Here is a 16,280-nt window from a genome sequence, read left to right as displayed (position 1 = left end):
CGATGACTTTGAAGGCTCTTCATGGCCTCTGTCCATGCTAATTATCTGAACTCACAGTTGAGAGTATGTATGTTTGTAGCCAGAGATCTTCAAGCAGAGATCTTTTATCCGTTCCTCAGGCACAGCCGAAAACTAGAAGTGACCGAGCAGTCGCAGTCAAAGCCACAAAGCTATGGAAAGAGCTGCCTGAGGAAATCAGGCCAGCAGAAACAGTGACCTCTTTTATTTAATCTTAAAACTTACCTTTGTCTGATTTATCTACTTTCTCTGTTGGTTTTTATGATCTTCTTGTTGTGTGAAGCATTTTATAATGGGGGTTTAGAAAAGTTCTGTATAAATAAAGGATATTATTATTATTAATCCTAAAGATGCCAGGCGGTGGTTTTCTGTGTTATGGCCATCAGTCTTGATAATAATTGGTGGTAGGAACCATCTAGTGATTTCAATGTTGTAAAAACAACCCAGCGATATTTTTATCTCTGGAATGCAGAACTATTTTTTTAACCAAATTTGTCCAATATTTTACGACTGGGGCAGTTTCTCCATACAAGCACCATCTAAGGAAATATATCTCAAGGTCAAAAGTGGAACACTTCACTTTTTTAAAACAATGTCCAGTTGTTTTACAGCTTAAACCTTTTGAATACCGACTCTTAATAAGTGGCGCAATAAAATTGCGTTGTCTTCGTACGAGTGAAACATTATACAACAGTGAGGGAACAATTTTATTACTATAAACGGAGGATCCAAAAATGACCCAGTGGAAAACTGTTGCGCAAAAATTCTGACTGAACATCAGAAATGTTTATTCACGTATCTAACATAGAGCTACTAATCCACTGGAGTCTATCAGGGTCAATGGCACAAGATGTACCGCTGTCAGGAGCTGATGAAATATTATGTGAATCACTACCGATGTGGGACTGTAACCATGTGATTCATTCTTGTGTGGATGATCTCAGGTGTATGAATCAAAACAGTCTGTTGAAGATGTTCTTAATGTGTTTTGAAATAACGTCCCAAAAATGATGCTTGTTGTTTATTGTGTGATCTCAATTGTTTAATAAGATCTGTTTTTTATCCTCTATGTACTTGCTGCTCTTGTCATCACTGTGGGCCTCTCCATCACTTCGCACGTGTCATCAGTCTTGAAGGGTTTTGTGATTGGGTGCACCATTTGGCCCATGTTGTATCCGAACCAGTACGGAGGGTCGTCATTGCTGTGCTCCCAGTACTCCACACGTGGCTTAAGCTTTAAGGCAGCCGACCTAAGGACACAGAAACTGGCCATTGAAGTTATCATGCAGGACTCTAACTTTGAAGCGTTCAACTAAGTGTGTGTCTTACTTGGAAATGCCGGTGCAGTAGGCCATAGTGATGGAGCAGAGTGGAGGGCAGGTCCTCTCCAAGTATCGAACAGTGCGATCCGTGAGGAGAACGCAGCCACTCACACCAAGTTCTCGCAGGTACTGAGCTCCACTTGTCAGGTAATGTACGGCCACATCTGTCATCTGAGGCAGAGTAGGAGAAAATGGAAAATACATGGCATGAAACGACAAGGGGAACATTTAAAGGCTTTACAGGACTTGTGTGTATGTGTGTGTGTGTGTGTGTACCTTGGGACAACCTGACATCCGCAGGGTGACCAGACTTTTGCAGTAAAAAGACATGGCTCTGATGGCCGGGTCTGTCAGAGCTACACAGTGAGACACGTCAACATGTTCCAGATCTCTCACATTCTTGCACAACTTCTGCCCTCGTGAGGAACAAAGAAGGTCACAGAACATGAGTAAATTAGGAAATGAGGGAAATGGAGAACCATATCTACAATATAATAAGACACAGATGCCTTCCTCCGTTCCCATCATTTAGTGGGCAGTAACAGAAACTGAAACAACAACCGTGGAAATTATTGATTCTGTTTTTCAGAATTGCTTTTCTAGGAAACACGGTACAACTTATCCTGTCAGCTGTTGATGTTAGCTCTGAAAAAATAAGTCGACTTGGACCCACTAAATATTGTAAACAGTTTTATAAAATGCCACATCTGGCCATGTGTCAAAATTCTAGCTAGATTTTTACCTCTATGCCAATATCTGTGACGTAGACACACTCTGCAAGAACTAACTTCTTCAAGTGATCTCCCTCGAGAGCCGCCAGCCCCTAAAAACAAAAACACCAAGTTACAGACTACACCACCAGGGAGAGTTATCTTTTAATCAGGAATGTGTGAGAGTCAGAGCAAACATCCCAACGATACCTGATCCTGGATGTTGCAACCGCTGATGTCAAGAGAGCAGATAGAGCTGCCACTCAGCCACTCCAGACTCGTGTCTGTCAGCCTCTCACAGTAACTCAAGTCGAGATGGTACAGTTTACATAACCTGATAAAAAGGTGCACACACACGACACAAAAAGCTGCTGCGTGACACTTTTTAACGGACAGAAATGAGATAAGCTATGAAGTCCGGCTATATACCTTTGTGCAATGTTCAGGACAGATATGTCAGTGATGTGGCTGCAGTGACTGACATTCAGCTCTCTCAGTTTGCTGGATGAGGAACCTTTAGTCAAGCACTGGATCCCGATGTCACTCACCCTGATATACACACGGTGTCATGAAAAAGCATACAAATCTAAAACTACAGCATCAACACACACACACACAAACACACACACTTGTCACAAAGTGAGATGTCCAGGTGTTGCAGGTTCTTGAGGGCGGCCACAGATTTGAGGCCGGCGTCAGTCATTCTGGGGCACTCTGCGGCGTGGAGCCTGCAGAGGCCTGGCGAGCTGCTGCACAGGGCCGTCCAGCTGATGTCTGTTAGTTGGCTGTTTCCTTCAGGGCGATTAAAGGGAATAGAATGATGTCTATATTTTCATGTGTACGTGGACATGAGCTGTGGAGAATATAAAATGATCTCACCCTCTGTGCTAAAACTTTTCAGTTTGGCCACTTTGGCGATGGCTTTGACGGCCACATCGGAAAGATGGGCAGCATCCAGGAGAGAAATGGCAGACAGACAGCAACATCTGGCAATTAGTGCCTGTTAGAGAAGAGTAAGACTTAAAACGTCTCTCTGCTGCGAGGGGTTAAGGGTGTGCAGACAAAGAAATATGCACGAGTTGACAAAGCAAATTCTTTTCTAATCGGTTCCTTAATTTCTTTGTTTGTGTTAAACATTCCAGAGCCGGGGGGGTGTTGATGTCAGAAATCTGTGACGTATTAGAGATGAACAAACTTACCAAAACACAGCTATCTGACAGCGTTGGCATGTCATCGATCACAATCTCTTTGAGCGAAGGACATCCGTCAGAAATGTATCTGAAGCCATTTACTGTCATCTAAGAGGAGAGACGAGGAGGAGGAGGAGGAGGAGGGAGGAAAATATGCATGTACATTGACTCATTCTCCTGGATGCAGTTTTACTTGCTCCTCATATTCTCCGGGCCCCATAAAGTGAAACCATACATCTGGAACCAAACTAATGCACATTCCCGGAGGAAGGTGCGTTTCATGTTGCGGAGCATGTGTGTTGTGTTATGGAGTGTGCACATGGTGAGTGGGTGGGCCAGAGCTGGTTGCATAAACCCAGCCCTCCGCTTGGCCACAGCTGCCTTTTACTCTGTTTCTCCTTCAGATCTTCGCTCATTCGCTCTGAGTTCAAACAGTCGCCAGTGAACAGCCGGGAACAAGTGGAGACACGTGGAAACAGTGAGGAGTGACTGGATTTATCCATGGTAGACTGGAGGCAAAAAGTTGAAGCCGAGTGGAGTGACTATATACCAAAGTGAGAGGAGTATACCGACTGACCTGAGTACACCCGGACAGGTTGAGGTGGAGGAGATTGCAGCAACCCTTCCCCTTGGCCAGGTACATAAATCCTTCATCTGTGAATCTGTAGCAGTAGGCCAGACTCAGGAACTGAAGGTTGAGGCAGTTCCTGTTCGAAATCAATAGTGCAAGTAGTTTATACAAGATGTGTTGTGTTTGAGCTTTTTGTAAATTATGGTTGGTCATTTTGTTTCGTTGTTATTCAACAAAGGAAAAGGTTCACATTTGAGTACATACTCTGGAAGGTAAAGTAAAGTGTAAAGTTCCTGCATGGTAAAATGTAGATTTATTCCAAAACTACCCACGAGAGAGAGAGAGCTAATGACTGAAAGCTGTTGAACCCGTAAATCTTTCACCATTGTAATCACACAGTATGGACGTTATCGTACGAGTGTCACATCTGTTCCTCTAAATCATCAAGTTGGCTCTGAGCTGCTTTCAGTAATCAAATACAATTCAGCAGCGGGCTGTAGTTTGGACAAACAAAAATGGAGATAATTCTGGGAACTAAGCGGCTGGAGGCCAGAAAACAAGGAGCACCACGTGAGATTTTTTTCTTTTGTTCAATCTGGAGATTTGAGTGAGCTGCAACACGAGTCTAGACACATGGTGGTTTTAACACGACTGGAGGTTTACCTGGACAGTTCTCGTAGAGTTTTGTTTGTTATAAGTGTGCAAGAGAGGTTCAAGTAGAGCAGGCAGGGACAGCCCTCGACGATCTTCTGAACCATCAGATCCTGTAAAAAAAAGCAGAGATTTAAATGTCACCTTATTTTTGCAACGAGACACTGAACAAATGCAATGTTGCTCTCATCTGTGTTGTTCTGCGAGTCTTAATGATGACGTCATATAGATAAACACTGAGGGACACTTTCCCAGGTAAATAGTGAAATCTTTAAAAATCAATAATCCAGCTGCAGCAAACTTTAGAGAATAGCCCAAAAAGTAAAGCGGCGCTTGTGATCTAAAGATTTAGGATTTTGCTTTCATCTGCACATTATCATTAGTCTTTGAAATGTTTTACTTACTGTAACATTGAAACACTCTGACACATTGAGATCCTGGAGGTTCCTGCATTCACCTAATAAGACAGAATGAAGATAAAAGTTAAGAGCAGAGAAATGGCCGGTCAAATTATGCTGTCCATTTTTGTAAATATTTTACTGTAATCATTATGTAATGTACACTGCGATATAATAAAGTAGTATATGACTTTATGTAAGGAACAACATGAAGGATCATAGTGTCCTGGCTTCTTCCAACGCTGTATATGCATTCCTGGATGCCTCCTATCTCTTACATAATGTGCTACCTCTCACTTCTTCCACAGTATTAGCAGCAGCTGTGTTCCATCAACAATAACAACATTCACCTTTGACCTATTGCTTCTGTCTCCAAATCTGTTTTTCCTAATAATTTCCAAATTCCTGTTTTGGCTCCAGCACATCTTATCGACAAGACACTCCCTGCAGGGCTCAGGATGCGCGTTACATCCCCACTCCTCTTTGCCTCCCTGCTCCTCCTCCTGCTGCCGCCATCCATCGAGATGAAAAGACCAGGGAAGGGCAGAGGCCTCAGAGGAGCAAGACACAAGCTCACACGAGACAAGTATGGATTTGCTCTTGGCTGTTATTTGTTCGCACCATTTTTCACCTACCCTAATGACCATGTGTCGACTGTGACAAGTCATAAATTAATTTTTTGTATGTTTGAAAAATTTCAGGGTAAGGGGTGCTGGGCGTCACAGCAGATCAGGCCCCTCCAAGATCGCAGCACCTCAGTGCTTAGAGTTGACAGAGTCTCGAGAAGTCTTTGTAGACTGTCAGGACCGACGCCTCTCCTCCATTCCCACCCCACAGACCTGGTCCAAGCAACCCAAGCACCTGCTTTTTGCCCGCAACCGGATCAAAGTCCTTCGTGATGGGGCCTTCTTTGGGTATGAGAGTTTAACCACTCTGGACTTGCAGCAGAACCAGATCTCTTTAGTAGAGGAAGGGGCCTTCCAGGGCCTGAGACATCTTACAACCCTGCTGCTGCAGCACAACCGACTGGGAACACTTAGTGAAGAGGCCCTAATCCCCATGCCGAACCTCGGCTATCTACGTCTATATGACAATCCTTGGAATTGTCTCTGCCCGATGGAAAGTCTCATACGCACCCTTCAGGTCCCGAGCAACCGCAATCTAGGAAATCATGCCAGGTGAGCGATTCCGCAATAAGACTTTGACTTAGTGTGATCTCTCTTACTGGTTCTCAGACTAGCAAACAGCCTTCAAATATCAAATTTGATTTCACTGTGACTTATAAGTGTTTCTTCTTCTAGGTGTGCAGGGCCCATTAGGCTAGGAGGTTTGAAGATGAAACAGGTGGACCCCGAGTTACTCTGTAAGGAGAACCCACAGAGTGACGATACAGATCCTTCAAATCCTATGCCCATTCCCATTCGCACCAAACCAGACGTCACCACATCCTGCCATACCTACCATTTCCCACAAATGCGGATTGACTGCAGTAAACGAGGCAAGCTAACAATCAGCTCATATTTATCTAAATCAGTATGAATCACTGCACCCTCTCTGTACACTGTATGTTTCTTTTGTAAATTCAACACATATGGTTCTTACGCAACACAGAGGTTAGGAAAAATACCTTCATGTCAGAGAGCTCGTATGCTCGTGATTAAATGTTACTCGACTCATGAGTGGAATGACTAAACTTCCACTTCTCAAAATGATTTTCAGGGCTAGACACAGAGCTGGAAAAGAGACACATCTGGTTTGGCAGGTGTTTTCTATTTAATTTTATGTTGCTTGCTTCCTTAACTTCTGACTGATTCTATTACATCATCATTTGTCACCTTATGAACAACTTGGAAAGCATTGGCTAAACAATGTTTGGCTAATATATCAGAATTAGCTTGCTGTAAAACATGCAGAGGCTCTAGAGACAAGAGTAGATCAAATAATAATGCTGCTACCATCTGTCTCCTACTGGCAGGAGGACTGGATTTCAGTATCAAATTCAAGTTATGGATAGAGACGGTGTAGTGGAAGGGGAAGCTCTTTTGCTTAACAAATCTGGATGGTATAGATGAAAAATCCATTATTCTAATTAATAAAAAACTAATAATGAACATGTGAATGTACAGTTAGATTAAAGGTAAAACAATCAAATGTATTTAAGTAACCTCTTATTTAAGTAACCCTTTCCCCTCTATGTTTAGGTCTGACAGAGGTGCCCACAGGTATACCAGATGAGGTTGTTCATCTCGATCTGTCCCAGAATTCAATCAGACATCTCAGAGCCAAAGATTTCCAAGGAGCGAGGAGCCTCAGATCCTTAAACTTCAGTAATAACAACATCGAGCAGATTGACAAAGGTTTGTATGCAATCATTACTGCATACCTATTAATTACAATCAGTGAATACTATGGCATGTGCTTCATATTTCCTGTAATATCCAGGGTGAAAACCTACACAAAACAGAGTTGTGTTTTTTCTTAGGCTGATGGATAACATATGGAAAGGTTGAGAACGTGTTATCCAACTGCTGCTGACTCCTGTTTGCCATTTTTCCTTTTTAGAGACAGCTGGCTTTCTGCCATCTTTGTGTATACACGATTGGATTTATTTATAGTGGAGAAAGTTGAGAGGGTTACAGGCATAAAGTGATCACTGTGCTGAAGTGCTTCAGACGCAAACTGAACACCAGCCTGTACATTACTATCAGAGTTTGATTGCACCGATTGCTTTTTTAATTTTTTTGTTAATAATAAACAGTAATAGGTGTGTCTAAATATATACAAGAAAGCACAACAAAACAAAAGGATGCTATGGTCTACTCATGGCTTTGATTTCTCTGTCATAGGTTCCCTGTACGGGCTCCTACACCTTCGTGAGCTGGACCTGTCCAACAACAGCCTGCATTTTGTCCAGTATGGGGTTCTTGAAGACCTGTACTTCCTGTCAAAGCTAAAACTGGAAAGAAACCCGTGGGTGTGCGACTATAGGTAAGTTCTCCTGCTAAAATATTTACAATCTTTTTTTTTTTTTTTGACAAATCTTAAAAGATTATTTAAAACTGGTTGCATTTTCTCAGCATCCACTACATGGTGTACTGGCTGCGTCTGCACCCTGGGGTGAAATACTCTGGCCTGGTATGTCGCTCCCCTCCTGAACATACTGGGGAGCGTGTGGAGGAGTATGTGCATTCCTACAACAGAGTGTGTCCAAAGGAGAGACAGCACAGCAGCAAAGATCAAGACCAAACAGAGCCCGAGCTCTGGAACACACCGATGGAAGTGCAGGGGGAGCTGGAGGAGGAGCAGGAGCCAAGCCACTTGAGAGTACCGCAGAAATACCAGATCTTTAGGCTGTCCTGACGTGTGAAAATCTGACTTCTTTGATTCTTTGTTCTCCCTTATTCCAAAAATGTTATAACACAGTCTGTATCAGATGAATAAGTTACGATTTTTAGTTTTGCTTCTATGTTTTGTCAGTTTTGTCTTTTTAATCAAGCTATAAAAATGATCAATATTTTGACTGTTTTTTGGCTATTATTATTTCTCATCACATCATCTGTAAGGGTGAATGCAACTGTAGGTATTTCACAACAAACACCCGTGACCAAAAAAAATATATATCTGGAAAAATAATGTGCAATACTCACTGATATATTTCAGGCTGGGCAATTTTAGCGACGTGCAGCCACGCAGGTTGAGATGGATCACAAACGGGCGGTAGTTCTGCAAAATCTGCTTCAATGTGCCGTCTGTTATCCAGTCTTTCTCCACTGAGAAGTTGATCTAATGGGGATATAAATCAAGAAACATTAATACTCCTGTTTAAGTTAAACACTACTTTAAATAAAATACAAGCAGCAATCTGTCAGTACAGACCTGACTCCATAATGTGCCTGACTGGATGACAGCTCTCCATGAGCAACACACCTCAGCACAATTTAGCCAGTCTCGGAAATCTAAATACTTAAAGATCTGCAGAGAAATCAATCATACGACATAGTTGAACATTCGGAAAGGTGGAAACATTTGAGTTTACACTCTATTTATCTTGATTTCACATTTTATGCGTACTTCCATACTGGTTCTGTCCTAAGGTTGAACGTAAGGTTGATACATTTTCTTTACCATGGACATGTTTAAAAAAAATCAGTAAAAATGTTGGAGGAACATGCTTCAATGACATACATATAAAAGTGAAAACGTAAATGGAAGCACACCATTCTCTGTGTGAAATGATAAGAGAAAGTGAATCACAGATTAAAGCAAAGAAACAACTTCCATACTGATCACACGATCCATATTTGGTCTTAACGGCTTTAATGTCACATAACAAGGTGCCACTTTGGAAATAGGTGGCCTTTGCCTAGGGGACAGGATTCACTGCCACTTTGCCAGGCAGTGTGATGTCAGTGTGTAAGCATCCTCTTTCCTTCTCCAAACATAGTCATGCTGAAGTACTATTTATCAGGAGAGGTGTTGGACAGAAACACCAGAGCAAATAAAGCCAAAACTGCAGTCCCTCTGCCAGCGCACGTGAATCCAAAACAAACAGGGGTTCTCACTGGTAAGTGCAAGCGGAGGAGGATGTTTACAGGAATGTTTAGTATATTTGTAAACTATAGAGCCACTGGTATGAAAGTATTGCGACAATTATATAAGATCTACAGAAATATCATAATTGACAAAAAACAACGCACAGCTACAGATGCTGTGAGAGAGTTGTGCCACAAACACAACCCTTTCGTTGGTCATGGGTCATAGGTATACTTGAAAATAATGAGCTGCAACAGACATTAATCAATTGGCCTCAAAGACGCTGAAAGCATGTTAACAGTGGAGTCCACTTTAGAGCAAGCCTTATGTAACCAATATGATCTCATCACTGACTGCTTAGAGAACAGAGACGTGAAGCTGGTCCAGCTTTAAATCCGGGGCTATCATCATCTCTCTGTGTGGGAACTGATCAGGCTCATGAACTATAAAAGAAAAGATGAAGGAACTGGCTGAGTGACCTGTGAATCCTGCGTACCTTCAGCAGGAGGCTGCTCGGGAACGCTGACAGTCTGTCGGACTTCGCAGTCTGGACTTTGTTGCCAGTTTCAAATAAGCCCAGTTCAAACTTCTGCAGGAGTCAAACACAAAAATAAGGAAATGTAGAAAATTTCTGAATTCATTTTATTTTTTACTTAAATTCATAATAAGAGCATACCTTAAAGTACTCTTTTGTCCTCTGTGAGTCCTTTGCAACAACACGCCATGCAGCTATGATGCGCTTAAGACGGCCAGCGTTTACAAATCTCTCAAGTTTCTCGATGGCAGCTAAATTGACAAGAAATTTAAATCTAGTTTCAAATATCCATTACTTATGAACAGAACAAGTATTTGTGTTTCTGCATTGTTACTTTAGCAGAGGATAACATGTGGGCGAAATGATGGCAACAATAACAATACTGGATTGTGATCACAAAGTTATATTTTCCTGAATCTCAGGAAAACAAATTTAGTTTATAAAAGTAAAGGCTCAGAGTTAAACAGTGGAAGGTGCAGGGGCCAAAGTGAGTCACAGGCGTGGGTGTATACAGGGGGGAAGAAATGATACATATCCATAACCACACTGCATGTTTTCTCTGGCTGTACACACGTGAGAGTCACGGCTTGCAAAAACAGCCAATGCGCGCTAGTTATGTTAACTCCTCATGATTCAGAACACAAGTAATCACCTACCAGCCTGTGCCTTCTTGTGCATTTTAACCCAGTTTGACCATTTGGTGAGTGCAACCCTCTGGCATTTCCTCTCATAATGCTCCTTTGTCAGGTTCATCTTCAGAGCCAGCTCTCCGGTGCTTCTCTTACTCTGCGTTGTGAACATCTTCCACTTCCTGTCTCCAACAACAAACACAGCTCATCATTAATTCAGTGAAAGGGTACAAAGGCAGAATGTCAGTAACCTCCATTAACTTCATAAGACAGGAGTTAGCAGAGGACAGAGTAACAGAGGGACTACACTGGCAGTAGCCAGGTGAAAGTTAATCTGTGAAATAGAATATCCTCATGAGCTCAGCAGCATGTAAACAATGATCCAGAGGAAACATGCAGGACTTTCAGTCACGTGGCTCAAATTTCTGTTTAGAGTTACATCTGAATGAGGATCAATTTCAGAGGCTTAAACTTTTTGCATGAAACGTTGAATGTGTTGAATCTGCCTCTTCCTATCAACCATGAACACATTATATTCAAGACGTGTGACTTTACAAAAGGACATGAAGAGGAAGGCAACAGACTTTTTAAAGCTTTCATTTCCAGATTACTCTGCTTCTAGTGATACTGCAGCCCTTTAAATAAAGGCTCCACCTGGACTTGTCTGATTAGGTTGATTTTCACACAGCACCAGCTGTCTACAATCACCTAATTGCAATCAGTGTGGGCAGAATCTGAAACGTTTCCTCGTATGTCTCCTATCATTCAATGCTCTCAAACTTTCTAGGCAAAGAAAGGACAGAGCATGATTGGCTGTTATCAAGGCTGCTAGTTTTTATCAACAGTGTGCTGAACTCACTGACATGATTCTTCCATCTGGGTGAGTAAACTATGAGTGTATTTTTGGATAAATCTAGTCTATGTTGCTTTTTTCTTTCTAACTTTCTTGTTTTTCAGGGTTTCTTGGCTTTGCACTCTGTTGTTATGGGGCTGCATTTGTTTTCCTCTTCAAAAAGGTAAGCATTTCTGTTTTTATTCCTGACCACGTTCAACCATATGAATTAAATCTAATGTCTATTTTTTTCCCTGATAGGTTACAATATTGCACATGGCTACTCTCTTAATGATGATGGATATAGTAGCAATGCAGGTGTTTTTGGTCCACAAACCTCAAACCAGTTGAGTTCTGGAGCGCCTTTAAACACAAACCACGACTCTGTTAATCCAAGGGACGAGATGAGACACGAAAGCTTTGTTTCTCTTCAGCAGGAACCAGTCCACCATGATAACAATGAGGATGCTAGCTCTGTCACTAGCCTCGGTGATGAGATGGTGCAAAGCAAACCAGACTCGGGACGTGAGCCAGACAAGTTTCCACTGGTCCCTTCTGAACAGAAATATGAGCCTCGAAGTTCTGCTTCTCAACAGCCTTTTGGCCTTTTAGTAAAGGATTCACAACAGGAGACTAAGGAGGGTGTAAGTTTCCCAACAATCAAAGATTTCAAACAGTTTATAAACAGAATGAAAAGCTCCTTTTTAACGCCAGGAAGTGACTTGAGAAGACATTTTCAAACTGCACGAGAAATTATGGATAACAAGGGAGTGTCTGACACCGGCTACAAGTCTGATTCTGCAAAAGAAGGCACGGCCCATTATGACACCAGTGAAAATGTCCAGAGTGAACCGATGAATGCAGTGTTTGAACAAGGTGAACAGGGTGCCAACTACCAAATGCCAAGTGAAAGCCAATCTGTCGCCTATCCTGTCAACTCCACTGTCAGTCTGGTTTCTAACAGTGTTTATGACAACCAAGACTCGGGCCCTGGCTCTGCTCTCTACCCACACCCTCACTCAGCAGCCACAGAGCATGATTCAAGTAATTATGGAAATTTCGACCATGGTGGCATTTCTGAGGAAAACCCTTATGTTTTAGCAAACGCCCCTGATGTCCAAAATGAATATGTTCAGTCAACAAGCTACACGCCTCCTGAACAAACGACCCCTGGCTCATTCTTTGGACAGGATTTATTTCACAGCAACCATGTGACAGCATCTCCTGGCCACCCTCCAAAGAGTCCATCTCAAGGTTTCAACCTCTTTTCTCCACCTCTAACTTATGAGAATAATATCCAAGAACCAACATATACATCTCACAGTAAAGACTCTTTAACAGGGTATCAGCAGAAACCATCTGGTGGCTTTGAACTTAGTGTGGAGCAAGGAGGAAGGACTCCAACCAATTTCCTGTCTACGCCAGAGCCCCTATCTTTGGCTTCTTATGGCAAAAGTATATATGTCAGTGCACCAAGTGGTCAACACTACATCCCAAAATATTTACCAAAACACAGAGAGAGACCAGCCCCATCATTTCAGTCAAATCAACCCACTGATGGAAAGGAATTAAAGGATGTAAACAACTCTCCTATCTCCCACCTCCCTGTAACTAGTGGTTCTGTTTCTTCAAGCTCTGCTAACCTTTCACCACAGAGTACAAGTGGTCATGTGGGTGTTCAAACAAGCAGCCCACATGATGTTAAGAATCAAGCTTTCAACAGAAAGCAGCCAGTTGGATCCCACCAAGTGTTTACTGTGAAACCTTCCAGCTCCCTTTATGGATCAAGCACACACGACGGCTATCTGGGAGACCAGAGTGTCGGTGTTACTCCTCCTCCCGTCCGAATTGAGGAAACTCAAGAGAGAGAAGAGCCATCAGATCCCTCTGTGCAGAATCCAGTCGTTCAGGATCCAAAACAAATGACAGACAATAGCCTGACTCCAATTTCTGGTGGCTTGGATTCAACCCAGAGTGGGCTCTCCTCTGCAGGCGGAGTTGATTATACAAGTTTCAACTCTCTAACTAACTTGGCTCCAACATCTGTGTCAGAGACAGTCTTTTCAAGATTAGTTGGAAATGAAGTCACGTCCAGAAGCTTTGGAATCAAAAATATAATCTCAGATAGGTTTCCAACTGTTGATATACATACTGCCAGAAACACCCTGAGCTCAATTTTTCCCCCGGAGAGAAGAATAATGCCTCTAAATGGTGGTTATGTAGGTGCAATGGCAACCAGAGCTGGCCTCCTACAGACATTAATACAACCAGCCAAGTTACTGAGGCGTCCAGCCAATGTGAATAAAAAGCCATGGTACACGGTCTACCGCCCTCCTACACCGCTGTCTGCATCCAAAGTCTCGGGCTCTACTGTAAGCGGTGCTGTTTGGAGGAATGGTGGTAACGCACAAAGGCTTTTCCCTCAAACACAACTGGTAAAATCATATGTTGTGAAGTCCAGAAACAGCTACACAAGGAGCAAGTCATCGCTATCAAAGACCCATTATGCACCATATCAGCTGGATGAAGGCAAAACTGGAAAACACCGATGGAAACCTGCTCCAAGGCAACGTGAATACACGAATGCTGCGTCCCACAATGCAAAAGGATTTGAAGACTAAAGGAGCATCAACACTTTAAGTGAGATAAAATGGTATGAAAAAAGATTCAAATGTTTTGCTTGTGAACATCAATGATGTGCTAATGATTAATTATAACTAATAACACTTCTTACATTCTCTCATTCAGTTCTTAGTTCATCCTTCATTTATCTGATTGGGATCCTGGATAAAGCCAGATAGATCCAAGAGGTTAATATGGCTACTGTTTAATCATGGTGAAAAATCACACTGTAGCTGACCTGCCTGAAGCAGAGCTAGAGCTTGAAACTCTAGAAATAAAACGGCTTAAAAAAATGTACCTAGTATCAAACTTCTTCTCATGCTGTGCTCTTAAAGTTGGGGGGTTGTTGTCTTTGTCATTTTTATTGTAGGTGAAATTGCTGACAGTAAATCCTTTTTGTATATATGGGCAAGTCATTTTCATATTGTGATTACTTAATTCTCTTACAACTGAAGTGTGAAATGCATTAATTTCTTTTGTTTTCAATAGGATCTGTTGCCATCTTCAACTGGGAGGAAAATCACCTTTCTTCAGTTCTTCAACTGTCTATTTAGTAAAGGCTTGAAATATTTTAAACAGTTTTCAATCCCTTGTCTTGACTCATACATCACAATTTAATAATCCTTATAACTATGTAAGATGAAAATTAAGAAAAACAGTCTCTTGTTTAGCTTAAACTTTAATTTAGTGCTTATAGGCTACACTTTCGTTAAACAAGTCAGGAAGTACAATAGCTATCAAACTGGTGTAGGAGCTTATGTCTGGCTGTTTCTTCCTTCTCCCTCAAGAAATTCTTCACCGGTTAAAATCAAACCTTATGTTAATCTTGACCCCCAATACTGCTAGCGTACCTGAAGCAAGAGCTTGTTAAGTGGTTCCTGTAACAGTAGTAGGCCTTCTCGATCAAACGAAAGGATGGCTAGAAAGGAGAACAGAACAGCATGTTTTATAAAGGCACTGAAATCAATTTCATTTGAGTCTAAACAACCCCAAAATTAAACTATACCGTACCATGATGTCGTCTTCGTCAAAGTGGACGGTCACAGTCTGTACTGTTGCAGTGAGCTGTTCTCCATCAGCAACAAACTTGAGCCTCAAAACAGAATAAAGTTGGCATTAAAACAGATAATATGCAAAGCAAAATTGTATGATTTAAAATGAGCTGGCTCACATAGGCAGATTTAATAGAATTATTATGCTACTTAACTGTTAAAAATAATGAAATATTAGCTGAAGTAACAGCTTACATGTTGTCTAATTAGTGATGCAAGATTAAACATACTGACCTGTAATGACTGCCACACAAAAACATGTTCAAAGTTGCTGAATATTGTACGTTTTCCATCAAAATGTGATCTAAAAATTAATTGCGCTTGTAATTTAAGTGTTGTGGACACCAGTGCTTAGACTCCCTGGAGGTATTGCTTCTGAAAGTCACTTTAAGGACAAGTGGTGACGGTCTAGAAAATCTTTGTACTTCCACAGAGAATACTTCATTAATGGCTAGTTGAAGGGACACTTAAAAATCTGTTGATGTGAGTATATTAACAATGGTGGGCAATGTAACCAGAGGAGAACATGACATAAATGAACATTTTTTTCTCTGTTTGTTTGTATTACACAAGCGTTCCCTCTCAGCGGCTTACATTCTGGGCTCAAAACTGGAATGTAAAGGGAAAAAAATAGATTTTCTTTGGCTCTTCTCTGCTGTATTTGGTAGTGTGCCATGATTTTCACCCTCGGCAGTAAAATAAAACTTGAGAAAGTGAGCCCCCAAGTGTCCATCTCAAGGAAATTCACAGGAAAGCAGCTCTCTACCTACCAGTCAACATCCAGAAGACTGTCATGTCCCTGGTAGACTGTGAGGACGTGTTTCAGAAACCGTATGGGGTCATTGGGACATAACAGGCAGGAGGCTGTCAGTAATGCCTAGAAGGTGAAAATAAAGGGATTAATTATTTTTCACGTTCAGAAAAAAAAAAAAAAATCACGTCAAAGTGAACTGACTGTGCATTAACTTAACTGCCCTGTACTCATCTTCTTTGTAACGTTAAATGTGAGCTAGCTAGCGTTAGCTTAACGTAACTTTACATTTCCACACAACTTAACCTACCTTATACATTTGTGGCAGGGAGTATTTCAGCTGGCACTCGCTCAGGACAGACTTTGCGTCTGCTGCAGCCATATCTTGTCTGTCACATTTGCACAAAGTGGAATAGTTTTAAGTAATTAGCTGAAGCTAGCTGGAGTTAGCGTCTGTCAGATTTTT

At 41.8% G+C, this 16,280-nt stretch overlaps 2 protein-coding genes and 1 long non-coding RNA gene across 3 annotated transcripts; 2 read left to right on the top strand and 1 right to left on the bottom strand.

Moving 5' to 3' along the window:
* Nucleotides 1-1,026: 1,026 nt before the first annotated feature.
* fbxl13 (F-box and leucine-rich repeat protein 13) lies at nt 1,027-16,239 on the bottom strand. The gene is made up of 21 exons (XM_084363420.1): nt 16,125-16,239; nt 15,834-15,940; nt 15,023-15,104; nt 14,863-14,930; nt 10,585-10,739; nt 10,070-10,179; nt 9,890-9,982; nt 8,737-8,832; nt 8,508-8,643; nt 4,867-4,919; nt 4,475-4,575; nt 3,818-3,947; nt 3,250-3,348; nt 2,930-3,050; nt 2,680-2,842; nt 2,480-2,599; nt 2,261-2,384; nt 2,083-2,163; nt 1,617-1,751; nt 1,348-1,511; nt 1,027-1,268 (listed from the first exon to the last, which is right to left on the bottom strand). The coding sequence occupies exons 1-21, from the start codon at nt 16,194-16,196 to the stop codon at nt 1,085-1,087; spliced, it is 2,394 nt and encodes a 797-aa protein (XP_084219546.1). The 5' UTR covers nt 16,197-16,239; the 3' UTR covers nt 1,027-1,084.
* LOC311263389 (leucine-rich repeat-containing protein 17-like) lies at nt 5,180-8,385 on the top strand. Its single transcript, XM_084363421.1, has 6 exons — nt 5,180-5,446; nt 5,562-6,038; nt 6,162-6,358; nt 7,062-7,217; nt 7,707-7,848; nt 7,938-8,385. The coding sequence occupies exons 1-6, from the start codon at nt 5,319-5,321 to the stop codon at nt 8,218-8,220; spliced, it is 1,383 nt and encodes a 460-aa protein (XP_084219547.1). The 5' UTR covers nt 5,180-5,318; the 3' UTR covers nt 8,221-8,385.
* On the top strand, nt 11,289-14,587 carry LOC311263392. Its single transcript, XR_014623345.1, has 4 exons — nt 11,289-11,437; nt 11,515-11,573; nt 11,651-14,042; nt 14,501-14,587. It is a non-coding gene; the product is annotated as an uncharacterized lncRNA (long non-coding RNA).
* Nucleotides 16,240-16,280: the final 41 nt, after the last annotated feature.

Source organism: Pagrus pagrus (genome assembly GCF_965226575.1).
Source record: "Pagrus pagrus genome assembly, chromosome: 10".
Taxonomy (NCBI): Eukaryota; Metazoa; Chordata; class Actinopteri; order Spariformes; family Sparidae; genus Pagrus; species Pagrus pagrus.
This window is presented reverse-complemented; position numbering and strand designations above follow the sequence as displayed.

Coding starts and splice junctions, on each gene's coding strand:
- LOC311263389 (XM_084363421.1), top strand. CDS start 5,319: ATGCGCGTTACATCCCCACTCCTCTTTGCCTCCCTGCTCCTCCTCCTG. Junction 5,447..5,561: donor CACAAGCTCACACGAGACAA/GTATGGATTTGC, acceptor GAAAAATTTCAG/GGTAAGGGGTGCTGGGCGTC. Junction 6,039..6,161: donor AATCTAGGAAATCATGCCAG/GTGAGCGATTCC, acceptor TTCTTCTTCTAG/GTGTGCAGGGCCCATTAGGC.
- fbxl13 (XM_084363420.1), bottom strand. CDS start 16,196: ATGGCTGCAGCAGACGCAAAGTCTGTCCTGAGCGAGTGCCAGCTGAAA. Junction 14,931..15,022: donor TTGACGAAGACGACATCATG/GTACGGTATAGT, acceptor TCTCCTTTCTAG/CCATCCTTTCGTTTGATCGA. Junction 4,920..8,507: donor GCCCAGCCTGAAATATATCA/GTGAGTATTGCA, acceptor CTGTCTTATTAG/GTGAATGCAGGAACCTCCAG.